At 40.0% G+C, this 18,962-nt stretch overlaps 1 protein-coding gene across 8 annotated transcripts in view; it reads left to right on the top strand.

Annotated features, from left to right (window-relative positions):
- Positions 1-18,281, top strand: part of IL1RAPL2 (interleukin 1 receptor accessory protein like 2) — a 373,503-nt gene extending 355,222 nt beyond the window's left edge. For all 8 annotated transcript variants that reach the window (XM_088062810.1, XM_088062814.1, XM_088062811.1 and 5 more), the window contains 3 exons: positions 2,691-2,834; positions 6,436-6,606; positions 15,048-18,281. In XM_088062810.1, the coding sequence (XP_087918936.1) occupies positions 2,691-2,834; positions 6,436-6,606; positions 15,048-15,745 (1,013 nt within the window). In that variant the 3' untranslated portion in view covers positions 15,746-18,281. The remainder of the gene's footprint in view (positions 1-2,690; positions 2,835-6,435; positions 6,607-15,047) is intronic.
- The last annotated feature ends 681 nt before the right edge of the window (positions 18,282-18,962 follow it).

Below are 18,962 nucleotides of genomic sequence, written 5' to 3'. Positions count from 1 at the left end.
AGGACAATACAGGAGATCAGTAGCCCCAGATCATGTGCCATCATTTAGGATTATTTTTATTGTTTGGGGTTTTCACCTGAAAAAGAACCAAATCAAGTTTCAAACCCAAAGCTACCAATGCAAAGGCAGAATCAGACATGCTCCTAAGACCTGAACACAACTGTCTGCTGTCACATTCTTCTTTACTGACTTAATTCAAGACCACATTGTTACTTGCTTTGAAGCAGTTCAGAAATAAGTTCTGGACAATCCTGGGTTTGGTTTGCTTTTTTTTTTTTTTTCCCTCTGTGCTGTCCTAGCATATTTGGTGCTCAAATAACATGGAAATGCAATATACACCCAGTCATCCCTTAGTTGTGGGAATAGTTCAGGATTCCCTTGAAAAGAGTTTGAAAGCAGTCCAGCGTTTCAGTGACTGAAGTCTACATAGTCTATAATATAACTGTTTTGAAAGATAAATAACTTGTCAGAAACCACAGAATAAAGTCAGACCATGCTTTTAGTGGCAAGAAGTAGTGAATTGAGATAAAAGTAAATATTATGATGACTTTTTCTTGTGATTTTTTTCAAGGAGGCTGTCTTTAATCAAGACATGCAAGGAACTAATTTTAGGAGGGAGGTATGATACTGATACATCACTAAATTTTGAAGAACTTCTAAAATGTATTTGTCTCTCATTTATTGGATATTTACGAGACTTTTTCTATTTTAAAGATCATAATCTGTAATATGTGAAATATGTTGTGGCAAGGTCCTTCTACATTATTTTACATTAGAAACTATAAATATTATTATTTGTTATTTTTCAGTCACTCTTATAGCACTGAGACCAGATTCAACTTCTTTTCTAGTGTTTGATATGCTGCTTCCTTATTTATCTCAGTGAGAACCACTTAAGGAGGAAGGAATTAATCAGATGCCAAGACTATGTAGAGTAGGCAAGAAAATTGAACATCCTGGGTTCCTCTCATTGCCTCCACTTTGGAATGGAAATAAAGTCAGCTCAGAAGCCTTGGTTTTCTGTCTCCTTATGTCTGTCCTCTAGGAAAGTCAATGGGGCAGAAGGACAGACACTGGACGTGCAAAAGCTGATCAGTTTTGCCTTTTGAGCTGGATTTTGTGGGTTTGCCTAATACCCTGCTATTCCCCCAACAAAAGTGTACACAACTCTGCTCCTGTGTCAGCTGCAAGGCTCAGCATTTTCTTTCATTCCAAACTGGCAGTTTTGCCATCATCTCAGTTTCCTAGCAAAAAAAGATTCAGTACAATTAAAATAAAATTCCCCTCAAAAGTGATTTTAACCAACTCTGTTCTCCATTTGCCTAGATTTATCCCCCAGAGCACATGCAGCTTTATCACGCAGTGTAGTAAAAGTCCCATGAATTCCCTGTGTTCTCAGAGAGATTAAATAGCTATTATAATAGACTTTTTCCATCTATTAGTCCATGACTTCTTGCCAGACAGACATCAGAGATACTGTAAACTGGGAATAGCTTGACATCTGATGTTAATTATTGAAATATAAAGCACAGCGAGGCAAGAATAACCCCCAAAGATACGCAGCTAATTTCATTTTTATCTTGAAAGTGACACAAATGACATACAAGTAATTCTTTCTGACCTAAGTTTTACAAGTGTAAAGATCACAAAAACTTTGTCCCACCTGTATTAGTTTGGCAAGTTCTGTTTGTCACAGCAGAAAATATCTTCATGACGTCTTATCTGAACTAATACAGGCTGTGAGAGTCAAATTGTCATCCCGTGTCTTTTATGGTTACCAGGTGGTGTTAGGAGCAATATTACTTCCAGAGGACATTTCAGGATAAAGAGCAATGCTGTTCAAGTTAGTCTCCTGTATCAGATGGAGCTCTGGACTGGCATCCAAGGGGTTTTATCCCACTTTGTCATTGGTTTGCTGACTGACCTTGAACATGCTGCTTCTCTTTTCTAAGCCTGTTTCCCCAGCTGTAAAAGGTGGATCACTGTGTCTGGATGCATTTGTGAAGTTCTTTGAGCTCTTGTGGTGTTTCCTAACAAAAGCATCTGAGTAGAAAATTTTAACTAACACTAGGTCCCATTAAAGTATGTGAACTCCACAGATATGTGAGAAGTCTGATAGCAGCCATGACAAACAAAGTGGCTCTTTGCAGCCTCATGTGGGCTCCAGGCTTCTTGTGTTATCTTGGGCTTCTGCAAGCTCAACTCATTTTCCAGTGATCCAGCTGAAGCCCTGGCTTGGCAGCTCACATCAGCTTGTCCACAGGCTTCACAAATATAAAACCAAAGCTGTCTAATTTGGTGGGGGAGGGACCAGATCCTTCCCAATCTGTTCTCATATGCTATACATACAGCATTTGATGCACTCTGCCAGTGCAGAAATTTCAAACTCTACCAGCTCATTAAAAGTTGGTTACTCTTCTGTGTAAAATTACTACATAGTTCCTGTGTAGGAGATTTACATGTATAGCCTCAAATGCATTCTGGATTTCAGATGGTTATTTCAGATGGGCAGTAGGTGGAGTAAATTAGAAAAATTAAGTCATAGATAATGGACAAAATTATTAGACATTTTTAATGTTATGGTGGTTATAATTGGAAGCTGCACAATTTTATGTGGAATTTTACAGTGGATTAGAGAAAATATAGCTTGGAAAGATCATAACATTTTTGCCTTTCCTTGCTAATTTTAGATTTGATCTACAAAATAGAACTTGCTGGAGGACTGGGAGCCATCCTTCTTCTGCTTATTTTGCTCGTGACCATCTATAAGTGCTACAACATAGAGTTAATGCTGTTCTACAGACAGAACTTTGGAGGAGATGAAGCAGCTGATGGTAAGCAGTTGCACAGGAAACTCAATGTGTGCAATGGAAATATTTCAGAGACCCAAAGTAGCGAGATCTAAATGCATCCTAAAAGATACCTGCTGCTAGTTTAAACTACTAAGCACCCAACAGTGCAAAGCCCTAAGACTTTCTCCCAAAGCCCCCTGAGATCAATGTGTCTTTCCACAGAAATATCACTGCTCATGGCTCTGTCATGAGCAAAAGGAAGCCAGAAGAATTGTTCATGAGTCTGGTACAGAGGCTCACATGTCATTTGTGAACTCTTTACTTTCATGTGTCAAAGGTCCCTTCTCCTGAGATCCACACTGTATACCTGAGCAGCCTTTCACCAGGTGTTCTTCATGAAGCATTTTCATTGAATTGCCACCAGGCTACCAATGACCTCCTCTGACTAGTGAGAGGTGATTGTTATGGGGCTAGCTGGTTACCCCAGTTATTTGGGAGACTGTAAACAACTTGGTGGGAATGTACAGCTTGCCTGAGGAGTATCTTTAGGAATAAACTAGACTGTTTTCCGTTTTTCTTCCCCCACCTTCTCTCTCACTAGCATATATTCTGTTTGGTGCCTAAAGCTAAACTTTTATTTTTAAATTAAAGCTTCAATTCTCCTGAATATATAACATTACTTCTCCTATGAAGCTGGAGTAAGTCTGGTAAACTAAATCCCAGTCTTTAAATCCTATTATTTTGTTCTTAACACTTAGTTCATAATTAATATGCTATTAATATGCATCTAAGTAGTATCTGCTAAAGAGAGAAAGTGCAGTATTCAAGTACAGGCACTTGCCATAGCCCACTGCAACACTTAGCAGTCACACAGGCTCTGGAATGCTACATCTACAAACTCTAATGTTTCTAGATGTAAAAGAGAGCAGGGAACACATTTTCCATAGTGCCAAAACAATGTGCAGCTGCATAGACATGTTGCTTTCTGTAATTGGCATTTCTGTTATCGCAGTAATAAATGTTTCTGTTTCACAATGAGTAGATACGGTGTGAAAAGGTTCCAGTACAATGAAATCCATATGAGTTTTGGAGAATGGATGGAATGACATCTAGGGGATTTTAGAAGGAGGAAGGATGATCCTTGTGGGTCCCTTCCAGCTCAGAATACTTTGTGATTCTGTGATAAATAGCAGGAATAGAGATCAGGAAACTTGATCTTTCTCAATCCTCATGTGTGACTGGGAAAAAAACTAAAATGATACTTCTTTTCATACTACACAATATTTATACTGGTACCTAGGACAAAGGGAAAGGTGATATTATGGGGTTTGAGAAGTACTTTACCTCAAACACCTTGGTATTATACCAACATAATATCTCTGCTTCACACCAACCAAAAGTGGTAACTTCCTCCAGCCTGCTTCAATTTGTTTATCCTGTGTTTTCAGTGTGAAGCTACTGCATTTTTACTCATGTAATTTCCTTGGTTCAATCACTTTTTAATTTATGAAACAATATTGTTTTCTGGTTGTTTAGAGGAAACCCCATGAGTACATTGGGGATTTTGTGTGCCTGTAAATTTTGAAAACAACCTTTTATTTTTCCAGTGCATAATTGTAGACCTTCCACAGCTTTGTGTCTCATTCTGATCCTGCAGGATGAAAGATGGAGGCAGAATGTCACAGAAGTCAAAGCATATATGGGAATGTTTGTTTCTTCTCATGTAGGCAGTAGTGGGAGCATACAGTGCTCCCATGAGCACTCAGCTGTATAGATGCAATCACAGGGTCATTTTCCACTTATACGTGTATTTCTTTAAAAAAGAAGATTTGGAACTCAACAGATCTGCTTTATTCCTATTTCTAAAAATATCCCACATGAGCAATGTTGGACACACTCACTTCCTGTGTTGTGTGTAGCATTGCTTTTAGAGAAAATGACAATGAAGATTAAAGGATCCATTTAGGAAATGGCTCCAAACAGTGCTGCTCCCAGAGCCCCCAGAGCCAGCAGTGGGTGAATGCAGGCAGCTCCTTCTTCCCTGTCCTGGTACATGAAGCTTGTGTGGAGCTGGAACAGCAACACACGAGCTCCCAGGAGCCTGAGGGAGCTGCCTCTGTCAACATCCTGCTCACTGGCACTGTGAGCTGAGGTGACTGGGGAGGGCAGCTGTGCCCCTGCGGGGGCAGGAGGCTCAGGGAGCTCTCATGCTGCTCTGCAGTCAGGGATGTCAGTGCTCTGCTGCCCTCGCACAGCTCTCAGACCTTTGCAGGGATACTGCCTCCGGGATCACTGGCATCTCTTAAAAGGTTCTGGCAGGCTTCCTTATGGACAGGGTGGCAGCTTTTGGATAGGCCTCCAAAGCTGGCTGGCCTGTTGACTTCAGAGGAATGTCAGCAAGCCAGGTGGACATCTTCCATCCTCCCCTACAGCCACGGTGACACCAGGAAAATTGCCTTTTACAAATATGTAATTATTCACATGCTTTGACTACAGCTCTGACCGTCATGGGTCTGGCTTTGTGTCAGGAATTATAAGTAACCATCAGTTCAAGGTCATCAAGAGATCATTTATTATTATTATTATTATTATTATTATTATTATTATTATTATTATTTATTTGTTCTTTTTATCAGAATATATTGAGGAATTTTAACTGCTTTAATTATCTTTCACATGCACAATTATTTACAGATAATTGGTACTCAGAAACCTGCCATTCATGCAGTTTTCTTCACACAATATTAACTATTTGATTTTTCATTTTCTGTAAATAATGGCAGCTGTGCTCTTCCCTGGAGGCCAAATTGCTGAAGGTTGACTTTTTCAATATACTGTTTTCCATTACTGCAGAGGAATACAAAGAGAAATGTCACTAAGACAGTCTGATCCCAGCATGGATCCCCAGCTCTGTGGTGGCACCACTTCTGCTCCTGGCACACTCATGAGCTCTTAGCAGAAGCAGAGCCGGAGACAAGCCCCAGTGCTGGGCAGGAGGAGGAAGAGGAGGAGGAGTGTTGCCCCTTTTGGGAGTTATTTGTCTCTCTTATAATGTGATCCCCAAGTATTTCAAATCTCCTGGATCAAATGGATTGTGATCTAAAATTATGATATTGATTTTTAAAACTATGTGTTTCTCTGAAAAAAAATACTTTGAACTGTTTGTATTTGGCATTGTTTTCTGAATAGTCAGTATTCATTTGAATTAAGTCATGTCTCACAATTACATATGGAAGGAAATTTTCCTTTCTCAAAACTTTCCAGGCTCAAAACTTTTCCAAGCTCAAAACTTTAGCATACTCCTAGAACTCTTCAGGAATAGAATTTGAAAGAATTGCATTACAAATATGTAATATTAAAATAAAAGTTTCCACTTTTGTATTTGGATGAAAATTTTGCCCATGATCTTTTCAACACATATCTGACCACATGGAGCAGAGTTACTGCTCAGCATGCAGAAGAAAACTGAAAGGATTCATGTGATTTCTGCCTGGAACCCAGATGATATGTTCCTATGAAAAGTCCCCATTTTGTTGGGAAATACTTTGTGGTTTCAAGGAATAAAACAATTTCCCAGTACTTTCCTGTGTTCCTTGTAGTGTTCTTGCAAACAGCAGGCTGAACATGATTTGTTTTCTTGCAGACAACAAAGAATATGATGCTTATCTTTCATATACCAAAGTGGATCCTGATGCATTAGATCGTGATAATAATGAAGAGGAGCAGTTTGCACTTGAAATTCTGCCAGATGTTCTAGAAAAGCACTATGGATATAAGCTCTTCATTCCAGATAGGGACCTGATCCCTAGTGGAAGTAAGTATTTCTGACCTTAGAGTTTTATTTCTGCCTGATGTGTCACAAAGGCCTGGACTGTGTGATAAGTACTAGATATGGAAAACCTTGGGAAGTGGTTGCAAAGAATGGAAAAGTTTCCTCAGCACTGCAAATTTGAGTTCTCTGTTAGAGCTTGTACCTGAACCACTGAAATCAGAGGGAGCTGCCATTAGTTTCAGTGGGAACAGGAGCTGGACCTTCCTACAGGGAAGGCTGCAGCACTGCAAGCAATACCAAATCCAAAATGTCTACATCAAACACAGGTCACTAAGCAGGAAACTTTCTAAAAGGATTTTATCATCTTTGTTACTTGATTGAAAATGGGATTATTATTTATTTTCAATGATTAGCATTTTCTCTACAGCAGCATTACAGGTAAAAGTCATCTTTTCTATTGTCTTTTGGATTTTTCCTTAACTTGTAAGTCTCATAAGATTCGGCAGCACCTTTGGATGTCTCTACCAAAGGTCATTGCTTTCCTAGTGGTAGTTATGGCATTTCTTCTACCAGACTCATTTTTGAGCAAGTCAAAAAGACCACGAATCGTATCCATTGTGGTGATGAATTTTGAATGCACAGAATGTTTGCTGTAATATCATATTTATTTGAAGTGCTACACTTGTGAAAAATCAGCTTTTTCTTTTTTGTTACAAATTCCATCTCCAAATCGCTTTCATAAAAACAACAGAGGAGAACATGAGCTTCTCTCTGTATGTGCTACTGTGTAGGAAATATGAACAAGAGAACAAAGCAATGGCTGTAGTAGAGCAGATGTCCCCAAACATGGAACAGCTCGAGCATAGCTGCATTACAACCTGCCTGCCAAAGGACTTGAAACTGCTGCCTCACTGTGCCAATCGCCAGTGCCTGACCCAGAAGGCAGAGTCTGTTTCTTCTCTGACCTTTGAGAGCACTGGAAAGAGAACTCTGAACCCTTTACCACTGGGAAAGAGGAGTCAGAGCCTCACCAGAGATCATGAAAGGCCTGTGCAGGGGGCTTGAATTTATCCCATGCATTTTCAGCTCCTAGTTTAGAGCTGATTCACTTCTTCTTTTTGCCCCTGCAAGGTGTAAGTTTTCCTCCCATAGTGACAAATTACAGAAAGGGGACTTGGTTCATGGCTTTCTTATTTCTTACAGTACAAGAAAATGATATCAATTTTTTAGATATTATTAAGAGAAAATAAGTCTTTTTTTTGGTAAAAACCACTGAATTGTTGTAACTAGTTGTTTCATATCCAACAATATAGCAGAGTTATACATAGCAATTAGGCAAGTGAACTAAGAAGGTTAAAGTTAACCCTTCAATGATAACTATGCTGAAGCACAGATTAATCTGAAATGAGATTCTTTTTTCCAATTGTTGTTCCAGCCAGCCTGGTATTTTATTTTTGTCTATTTTTGTCAGCATGGCACTCAGCAAATACTTGCCATCACTTTGGGTATTCATTAAACCTCTCCTGAAAATGTAGGGTACCTGAAAATGTCAGTTCTCATTTATGAACATTCACAGATTTAATCCTTCTTCTTTCCTCTCAAACTCACTTCTTCAGTGTTATGAAAAGGCCTGATTCTAACACATGGAGCTTCAAGAACGCCTAATCAGACATAATGACAAGGCAGAATAAAATGTGGAGCTGAAATGAGTATGATTTGCATGCTTTAGCTTTGAAAAAGATAGGGGGGGAAACACTTCATTTCAAGAGGGGCTAGAGGGAGTGTGGGGGGATGGGGAAGGAGGGAAGACTTGGCCTCCTGCATTTGTGAGCTCTTCATGTGCCCTGGAGTAGTGGAAAGTGTTCTGCCTAAAACTCACCACTCTCACAAAAACTTGCAGTGCTTAGTGAAGGCAGTGTGATGTGGAATGGGCCTGCTAGAAGCTTCAGAGGAAAACATAGCATATTTTAGAGTGACTGTCTCAAAAATTGGCAGATGTAACAAAATATATAGCTCTCCAGGGTAGATTTCTACAGAAAAACAGGGGGTTGATCACAGTAATTGTTTTATTTTAGGAAATATCTCTTCTCACGTTTCACTTCCTCATCTTTCAGTGTAAATTACTTTCATCAACGTAATCATTTCCCACTCCCTGTTCTGATGTGTGTCCTTCTCTATCGTGTGTACCTTGGTGTGTGTCACCCCAGCAGTGCAGCCAGGAGCTGTGCACGGCTGGTGCTTCCTGCAGTCCCTGCAGTTGTGAGGAGCTGCCACGGGAGGGTGTGCACCATTCGCTTCCTTCTTGGCATCCTGCAGCTGCTCCCTGCATTTGAGAGCAGGCAAAAAATAGATTTGTTAAATAATATTTCATTAATTTCCTTGCGCAGTTCTGCAAACAACCTAAAAAGCTGACTTGGGGAAAATTCAGGGACAAGTTTGATTGTGTTTCTGTCCAGCTGGCTCATGGCTAACCTCTGGGGACAGCTGTGGTGGGCTCTGCATGTCCCTGTGCAGCCGAGGGAGAGATGACAGGCACATGTGCTGTGCTGGGACACACCCACAGCCACCTCCTCCCCAGGGCACATCCAAGTTCTGATTTCAGCTCTGGCCCAGGGATGTCCATGGAGTGACTGCTGCTGTCCCCAGGAAGTCAGAGGTGCTGGCTGTGGGAACTGAGGCCACCTCTTCACCATTGGGAAACACATCCCAGGGTTCAGGTCAGATGGGGCTGAGTCGTGTTTTGCAGTAGGTGTTGGTTTCTGAGCCCTGACGGAATACAAATTTTATCCCACTGGAGCATTTTGTCCTAGTGGGAGGGAGACCCACCATGAAGGATGCCATGGCCTCAGTGATGCCCATCACACAGTGGCCAGCAAGGACCTTTGTGATCAGACTCCTGGTGCTGCCTGAGAGCAGCATGGATGGATCCAAGTCCCTGAACTGGCAACATGGAAAATACTCCCACACAGCCATGCCGGCTGGGAGGCAAGACTGGCGACCCAGCAGGGAGACATGGTGATGTAGACAGAGTTTGTAACCCAGGAACTGAGTTGCATGTTGTGGGAAGTACTGTAGCAGCTATTTTTTCTTAAAGAATACACTTTGGTCTTAACAGAATGAGTGTTCTTCATTCTGTCACAGCTGACAGCACACACACCTCTCTGCCTAGGTAACTTAGGTGTAACTGGGCAAGTTAACCTGAATAAGAGACTGCGATCCCTGAGATGCTCTTGCAGTTGTTACTGAATTCTTTAGCAGTTCTCATTATTTTCACCCTATTCGTTTTCAGGGCTCTTTTAACAAACCCTTTCCCACAACAAGCATCTCAAGCTCTGTGAGTTTTTTCAATTCAATGTTAGGACACCTGAGGAGATTGAGTAGTTGGTGGAGGGTTAACAAGGTGAGTTATGTTTTCACCTGAGCCATTTTTATCTTGCTAAGGATGATGTCTGCAGAGAAAAATATCTATTTGCACTTCTTCTAAAATCAGGACTACATCAGAGGAAGCTACTTTTATCCATGGTTTCTGCAAATTATTTTAAAACCTGAAATTGAAGAGGTAAAAATTGTCAAGTTAGACCTTTACAGCATTACATATCTATTAGAGCATAATCTAGTTGTTCTCTAAGCATATGTGCATTTGGTCTTGACAGGATTGAAAAAACACCAACAATTCACTCCAGCTCAGCCCAGGGTATGAGATCAGGCAGTGAAAAGAACAACAGTGATGGAATAAAAATATTTGTTTATGTGAAAAATGAGAAGCTCTCAGCACAGGGGGAGAGTGTCTAAGGCATGTGATAAAAGCACACAGCAGTCAGTATTGTAGTTCTGGCACTTTGTAGTTTTGTCTGCCCACCTGTGTGGTTTTTGCCTGGTGAGTTTCAGCTTCCTGGGTTCCTGCATGAGGAAAACCCAGTTGGACCAAGTGTCTGGGGTTTCCAAGGAGCCTTAGTTTGGCTGCCATTTCTTCTTCTGCCCAGCAAGGATACTGTTTCTTTGGAGCAATATCCAGCTCCACATACTCCTTTCAGAAGTCCCTGGTTGTCTGCTCTGTATGAATCTTACTTTTAATGTCAGGCATGGATGAGGGCAGCAGGGATACACACGGATGTCAGCTGAGAGAGGAATAAATATGAACAAAAGGCAGAAGGGCTGGCTGTCCTACAGTGCACTAATCTGCATTATTTGTTTCTTTATGTTGAACTCATCAGCTGTCCCTCAGTTCATCCTGGGATTGGGCTCTCTTCGGGAAAGGGCCATTACTCTCCTCTGTGTTTCAGCTGTTCTGGTCCAAGCTAAGAGAAGGAAAACATTTAATAAATAGGAAAAGAAAGACACAAAATCATTGCTGTTATAATAAAGTAATCAGACTCAGGGTTTGGGAACTATTCAGCTAGGAAACCAGAACTGAATTACTCTTCTATAAATAACTTTCTTAAGTGATGGTCACACTGCCAAACACAGAAAGGCTGGTTATTTTCAGAGTGCCATGGGTTTGATGGTATACTCTTTGGTTCTTGTAGTGCTGCAAACTATGTTTCCCAAAAATATCCATAGGATTTTATATGATTTCTAGTGTTTTTTCCTACTCCCTCAACTCCAGCAAATCATCTGAATCTGGTTAGACAGTCATTTCTTTGTGTAAGCAACTCTGTGCCCACAGTGTTCATTAATTTCCTTGCTCCTTGTCTGCTTGCATATTAGGTTTCCTTCCAGCCTGTGGTTAATGTAGCTCTTTAAGGGTTCCATAGGCAGTTACAGATGATTTAATTGCAAACAGGATGCATTTCTTGGAATTCTCTTCTTCAGTGTGCCAAACTACAGTTCAGCATTGTTACATGTAGATGGTGTTTGGTGAGCACATATTTGCTGTCAAGTGATCTCTCTTCATTACTCAAGGGAGCCACGCAAAAAACAACATTTGGGTTTGAGTATTAACACTTCTTGTTGTCTGTTCCTCCTTGGGCATTACATTGAATGTGATGCAAGTAAGTTACTGATAGAGCCACATATAATGTAAATTCTTTTTTTTTTTTTTTTTACCTATGAGAATTGCTAATATTTTGAGAACAGTTTTGTACCATGTTGCAAAATGGTGTTTCAGGGAAGGGGGAAAACAGTCAAAATTTAAAACGTGTTTTTTCAGTAAAAACAAGTGGGTTTAATCTAACGCTGACATCTTATTTTTACATTCTAATTTATGATAAAATACAATCCCTGGGATTTAAAAGTGAATAATTCCATACTGACTTTGTCAAGACATTTTTTTTTTCTCCCCTTACAATGAAATATCATTGAAGTTGATACCTCCTGCAGCAAAAGTGAAGTTACGGCGAAGTTATATTTATCTGATGGAAATATGGTACTCTGGAAATTTACACTTGATACTCGTTGGTGACATTATTCCTGAAGTTCCTTTTCAGTTTTTTTCTTGTAAATGAAACAGAGCCATTGCCTGACAATAATTTCTTAGCTCACTGGAAAGGTGAAAGCAACCCTTTCTCCATCCCACATTGCAATATAGATTGCTTGGATTTAGGACCTTCTAATGGACTGAACACTTGGGACAGACAACTGAATCTGCAGTATTTTGGGAAGTCTGCAATTCTGAAGTAAAAGGAGAGCGGATGATTTAGTGACTCAGAGGTTTATGCAGTCAGGTTGGTACCACTGGGAAAAATAAATCTGGAATTTCCAGAGACAGGAATCTCTCTCCCCATGTCTTTCTTCACAGAAATGTTCAAGTTGTGCAAATTTGACATGTTGTAGAGTGCACCCAATGGAACCGCAGGCTCCAGGAAAATTGTCATCTGCCTTCAGTAGTAGTCCTAAGCTGGAGTTAGTGGGAGTACTAAGTACTTCTGGACCAGAAGGCTGGAAATTTGGGGTTCCAGTTTCTTATAACTCAGTGTACTTCATCCTCAGTGCATCAACAAGTCCCCTGTTCATTGGCCACATCTACTAGTGACCAGCTCCAAGCATGGAATCTGAGGGATCACCTCATGACCATTTGTGAAGATGTTCATTAGTCAGCTGAGGACAGAGCTCTAATGTGTAGCAATACCCAGTAAGGAAGGTGGGCATCCAAAAGAGATGTGAGAAGCACAGAGGAGAGAAATGTCCACCTAAGAAAACAGGAAATTTCTTTCAGCTTCTTTCTGCCCTTTTTGCCCAAGGCAAAGGCTGACAACTTTTTGATTGCGATGGTGTGATGGATTATTGCTGGGGCGTTGCTGTTGAAATGGTTGGTGCTGGATATTTGAAGAGATGAAAGTGGAGTGATTTTTTTGTTTGTTTTGTTGGTTTGTGTTTTTTCTCAATTGGATGCATTTGGATATGCATGGCCATGCTCAGACTGCCCTGGACATACGATATTGCCCAGTATTGTGTCCTGCAGAGAATTGTCTTGTGCATAGCAGTGTTCTGAGTTGTTTGGAGGAGGGATGAATATGTCTCAGGAAAGATGCATGATAGTTTGTTGTTTTACTGTATCTTGCAGATTCAACCTCTAATGATGAAGCTTCCCACCTAAATTCTTTCTTTTTGGGAGCAGAAAGAAAGGAAGAAAATGAAGAGTCTGAGCTGTTGATACATTGGGATAATATCTTTCCATTGTATTGAACATTTCTACCTTTCCTTAAGTTTTGTTTCACCAGTTCTGCTTATCATTTTCTCATTGTTGCTGATGCTCTCCCCGCTCCACTGCCTCTCCCATGGATTTTAATGTTGAATTTTTTCATTAATGAGTAACTATTTTATGCAGAACAGTGGGGGGCTTTCCTCATAAAGTATTTCAAGGAAAAAAAAAAACTGTAAATGCTGCATGATTAAAAAGTCATAAACCATTAACTAAAAGTCAGGATTGTTGCATAGACATTTGTAATGTATGTGTATGTCTTAAATTTTTGTGTGTCTGTGGGATGTTTGCAATTGCCTTTTTTCCATTTGTGAAAGAAATTCTTCTTGCTGCTAAGTGGTGAAATAAAACATTGGTAAAGGCAGATTTGATGCTAACTATGCCTTCAGTCTCATGAAAATAAGCTATTTTAGAACGTTCCTGTTGGCCTATTTTGTAGCCATTTACTTTATTGGAAGTGGTGTGATTAAGCATGCTGTGGTATGGTGCCTGGGACTATAAAATGAGTCTTGCAGTAACAGATGTTGATTAATAATGTTATTTGTAATTATTGTTCCTACTAGAGGGCAGATGTGTAAGAGAGGTCCTGCCCTGTGCTGAGTAAAGATCTGTTCTGTGCAGCTCTTGTGTCCAAGTCTTCATTTCTAACACGTGCTTCTCCTGTGTTGTCAGGCAGCACATTCCCAGTAGCATGGTCAAGAGGTTCATGTAGTTTAAAAACACAAAGACATCCTGTCTCAAAGCTTGCAGTTGTAATGCTGTGCAACCAATGAACATTTTCTGCCCTTAGTGGTTTTGTTCAAGGGATTTAATTTTTCTGGTCTTGACCTAAAACCCATTGAAGTTTGTTGAATGAAGTCTGTTCATTTGAATGGGTTTTGGATCAGGTCTGTAAGTAGATCTCTTTCCCATCCCGTTCCATGTCAGACCAGTGTATTTGGCTTCTCTTCCCTTCCATCCCTGGGATAAATGAAACTCAGGGATCAAAGTCCAACTTCACGAATATTTTGAAGTTCAATAAACTGGTATCATGGAGCTGCTGATGGTGCTGGCATTTCTGCTTACACTGATCGTCTGCAACTACTTGGCATGCATGAATAAAATAATTCTACTATTTTCTTTGTCACTGATGTCTCAACAAATAAATACTTCCAATATGTTTAAATTTTCCATTTGTTCCTGTCACTTGTGAAGTCTCTGTTAATACCTTGGGGTACATAGAAGCACAGGTTTGTGATATTAAAACAGACCACTGGGCCACAAAGAATGTTCTTGTGCTTTTGTGGTCAATACCTAAAGAAGAAAAAGCTACCATGATGCTTCTATGCAATAGCACAATTTCTGCATGTGATGAGGGTTCATTTCTTTTTGAGCTTTGGCAAGTTATGGTTCATACACAGCACCCTCATGTCTTTGCACCTGGAACACGGGAACCGCTTCCCAGAGCGTGCTTCCCTCAGCACAGTGTTAATCATAACCAATGTTAATGTTAGAATTCACACAAACATTACATTGATCTTGACCTATATTTTTTTCACTAAGTGAACTGTGTGTTTTTATTCTCTAATGCACCTACACAGCAAGGGTGTTATGTAAATGTCATTCTGCTGCAATGAACAGGAAGAAATAGAAAGGATGGAGGGTGTTATTAAGGAGTTTTCTATGTACTCCATAAATAGAAATATATTGTGATACACAATCCTATTTTTGTTGGAGTATATTGAAATGCCCATTTTAAATGGTGCGGATCAGTAAAATGCAGGATTTTGTTATACTTGATTGCAAGCCTGATGTTTTAATACGATAGACTTCTTTACTCTTTCTCTCTTTCTATAATTTGTAGCCTACATTGAAGATCTCACAAGATGTGTTGAGCAAAGCAGAAGACTCATAATCGTGTTAACTCCAGACTATGTTCTCAGGAGAGGATGGAGTATTTTTGAGATGGAAAACAGACTCCATAACATGCTAGTCAGTGGAGAAATCAAAGTTATTTTGATTGAGTGTACTGAATTAAAAGGGAAGGTGAATTATCATGAAGTGGAATCATTAAAGCACACCATCAAACTTCTCTCAGTGGTCAAGTGGAAAGGACCAAAAAGCAGCAAACTGAATTCTAAGTTTTGGAAGCGCCTAGTCTTTGAAATGCCAGGGAAGAAAAAGGAGGTGGTGTCTCGGCATCAGGTCCTGGATTCTGCAGAGCAGGGCCTCTTTGGAGACCTCCAGACTGTGCCCTCTCTTGCCGTCACAGGCACTTCTGCCACGCTGGTGGAGTCGCGGGCGGATTTAGGCGATTTCCAGCAGGCAGACTCGGTGCACATGAGGCACTACTGCAGAGGCTACGAGTACGACGTGTCTGCAGCCACGCTGCCCATGGCCTCCATCAGCAACCACCACACGTACTGTAACATCCCCCTGACACTCCTCAACGGACAGCTACCTCTCAACAACGCCGTCAAGGACCCCCAGGAGTTCCACAGGAACAACCCCTTGCTACCCTTATCGGCCAAGGAGCTCAGCTTCACCAGTGACATCTGGTAGTGAACATCAGGGCTCTTTAGAGACGCTTCATGGCCACCGTGAAGGGATGTTTGTAAAGAACTTTGCCCTACCCGTGTGGGGTGAGAAAAACTATTCAAAGCAGCAGCACACTTGTTTGCTTTTCTACTTGAACTTTTTTGTTTACATTTACAAATTATTGACGAAGGGGGCATTCTTTTGTAACTCAGTAATGTCCTTCCTGTCTTTTAATGTACAGTTTTATTGCTTCTTCAAAAAGGAGGGGGGAGAGAAAAAAACTCATCCTGTCACTTCACAGTAGGTTTATAATCTGGGATGGATAAAAGGTCACTGTATGCGATCTCCAACATCCATACATATTTAAGTAACAGTATTTGGAATACACAGAAGTTGTTGGGTTTTTCATATAGACTACAGTAGAGTTTGAAATTCTAATCATGCTACAAAAATTATTATCTCCTGCACAGACCACAAGGGGTGAATCCTCTTGAAAAGGAAGGAGAAGGAAACCTTCCTGGTAACATTGTCTTGCAAATACTTCTTAGAAGATGCCCAGCTGAAACAATGCAGATGAAGCTTTATCAATAAAGTGCATATTAACAGTTGCTACAAAATAAATCACCTGCTCCCATAAGCATCTCTTCATTTTATTGGGGCATGTTGTATTCCTAGTCAATGGTTAGCAATGTGATTTTATTAAACAACTTACTAGAATACTGGAAGATGTTTAGAAGGATTTTAAACAATTTTTCTGTCAACTATAGATTATTTCACAATTTTTTGCAGATTTTTAATGACTTTTTCCAAATAATTTAAGTATAAATTTAGCTGTCTATTGGCCAATTCATTAATCTGGAATTTCTTAAGGTCTAAGATTTGTAGTAAAATAATTTTATGTAGGATTTTTTTTTCCAAAACCAGTAGTTACAATTTGAAATTAACCTTTTTTGTGAGAACATCAGCAATAGAAAAGAAGTACTACAGCAATATTCAGAGATTAAGTGCTAAATTATTCAGATTTACTAGTAAGTCTGACTTCCATTGCAGTGATAATCACCTGAAAGAGTTTTCTCTCATTTATCTACCTGCCAATTTATGTACCTTTTAAATATGGCAGAAGCAGGAATATTTCTGCTGTCTGTGCAACTAGTGAAAAGCGATGTTTTTAAGCAACTGGCAAGGTCTTGCATTTCACCCTTGTGTGAGTGATCCCATCAGTCAAATAGGATCCTGTCATTTAGCTGTCATGAATGGCATTCCTGCTGCTGGTGGATGAGAATTGTTACACAGGTGCTCAGCATCAGGCGTTGCTGCTCAGCGAGCACCAGTGTGTTCCATGGAGATTTCCACACTCAGCTGGCTAAGGCAGAGTCAGGCTATGGAAACAACCGTATTAAAGGGAAAAAAAGCTCTAAATAATGGAGGCAAAAGCCAGTTTTGCAGGTTTTGGCATGGCTTTAATGAAAACACAGCAGACATGAGAGTTGTGTCTCAATAAGATCTGCTGGAGCAAGTTCCCAAAAATATTTTTAAGGCAGGCAACTATGCCTGTGCTTCAGTATGTCTTTAGCATTGTTCTCTTTGATTGCATGAATAAAAGTTAGCACTCTGCACTCAGCTGCCTGTGGTTTCATCAACCAACAAGTTCAGTAAATCCTTGACATTTTGCAGTGGTTCCTAAATTGTACCCTACAGTCAAATGGAAACAAACACTGACCTAAGACTTAAAAGTATCCAGAATTGGCCCAAAGGCCATGAAAATGATCTCAAATGTGCAATAATTCGTGGAGGTCAGTATTTTTCCATTGCTTCTTCCCCCAGTTCTTTATTCTGTGCCCTCCTTCACTAGTCATTGTCTGTATGATTTTTCATTAAGTTCTAAATAATACGTGTTTCTCAAATTTTTTGCTAAAATTATCATGCATTTGACACTAACACTAAAAATGGAAATCTAGAAAAGCTATTAATTTATTACACAGTATAGAACTATAACTTGCTCTTTTGTGAAGTTAAGTTCCAAACATAGGTGTTTAATAGACGTATTTTTCTACTGAGAAAGCAATTTTACCTCCATTATAAATATATGTATTTCAACTTCTTCCCAAAAACTTACAAAATTTGCACTGTTTTATAAGTGTTACAGACTGTGTTTACACTGGCTGTGTTCTTTAATGCAAAGTGTAATTTAAAAAAGAAAAAAAAAACCAGAAAAAAATCCTAAATGAAAACCCTGCATGAAAAGAGCTGCATATGTTTAAATGAAAAGCTGTACTTTTCATTATTTTCCTTCCCACATTACTTTAGAATCTGATTAATTCACATAGAATGTTCAGTGAGATTTTAAACCTGCTAGTTCTGTATTAAGCATGCAAACTCAAAAAAAAAAAAAAAAAAGAAAAAAAAAAGAAGAGAAAAAAACATATGCAGGTTGGTCTGCTTCTTTTATTTACAAGGATTTACTACAGGTAACAAATTCATTTACCCCATGATAATATGTCTCAGAGCAGAAGTTATTCTAAAGCAAAATGCAGTCATGTTTGTGTTGAGGAAACATGAAAAGAACAGGTTTTCAGTCATTTTGCAAAAGCACATTGAGTGTCTGTGTGTCGATATCTTTTAGTTATAGATGCCAAGTCACAATCTGCTTTAAGATTTCTGAGTGTGTATTGAGTACTACAACAATATATACATGAATCAGACCTGCCTGTACCCCTCTGCTTTTAGTGTGGGAGTGGGGAGCTGAGCTCGGGGGGCCTCTTGTTGGCTCAGTTTTGTGTGATACCAGTACAGAATCATAGAATTGTTTAGGTTGGAAAAGATCTCTAAAATTATCTACTCCAACCATTAACCCAGCTCTGCCAGCCCACCACTGACCCCTGTCCCCAAGTGCCACATGTTTTTTATACACCTCCAGGGATGGTGACTCCACCACTTGCCTGGGCAGCCTGTGCCAGTGCTTGACAACCCTTTCAGTGAATAATTTTTTTTCTAATCCAATCTATGCCTCCCGTGGTACAACTTGAGGCCATTTCTTCGTGTCCTGTTGCTTGTTACTTGGGAGAAGAGTGAGCCACACCTGGCTACACCCTCCTTTCATAGAGCTGTAGAGTGAGAAGGTCCCCTCTGAGCTTCCTTTTGTCCAGGCTGAGCACCCCCAGCTCCCACAGCTGATCCTCATCAGTCTTGTGCTCCACAATCCTCCACAGCTCTGTGTCCTTCTCTGGACACGCTCGAGCCC

The sequence above is a fragment of the Pseudopodoces humilis genome, chromosome 15, assembly GCF_049639895.1.
Source record: "Pseudopodoces humilis isolate 2021_Gansu_Grassland_sample_001 chromosome 15, ASM4963989v1, whole genome shotgun sequence".
Lineage (NCBI taxonomy): Eukaryota > Metazoa > Chordata > Aves > Passeriformes > Paridae > Pseudopodoces > Pseudopodoces humilis.
This window is presented reverse-complemented; position numbering and strand designations above follow the sequence as displayed.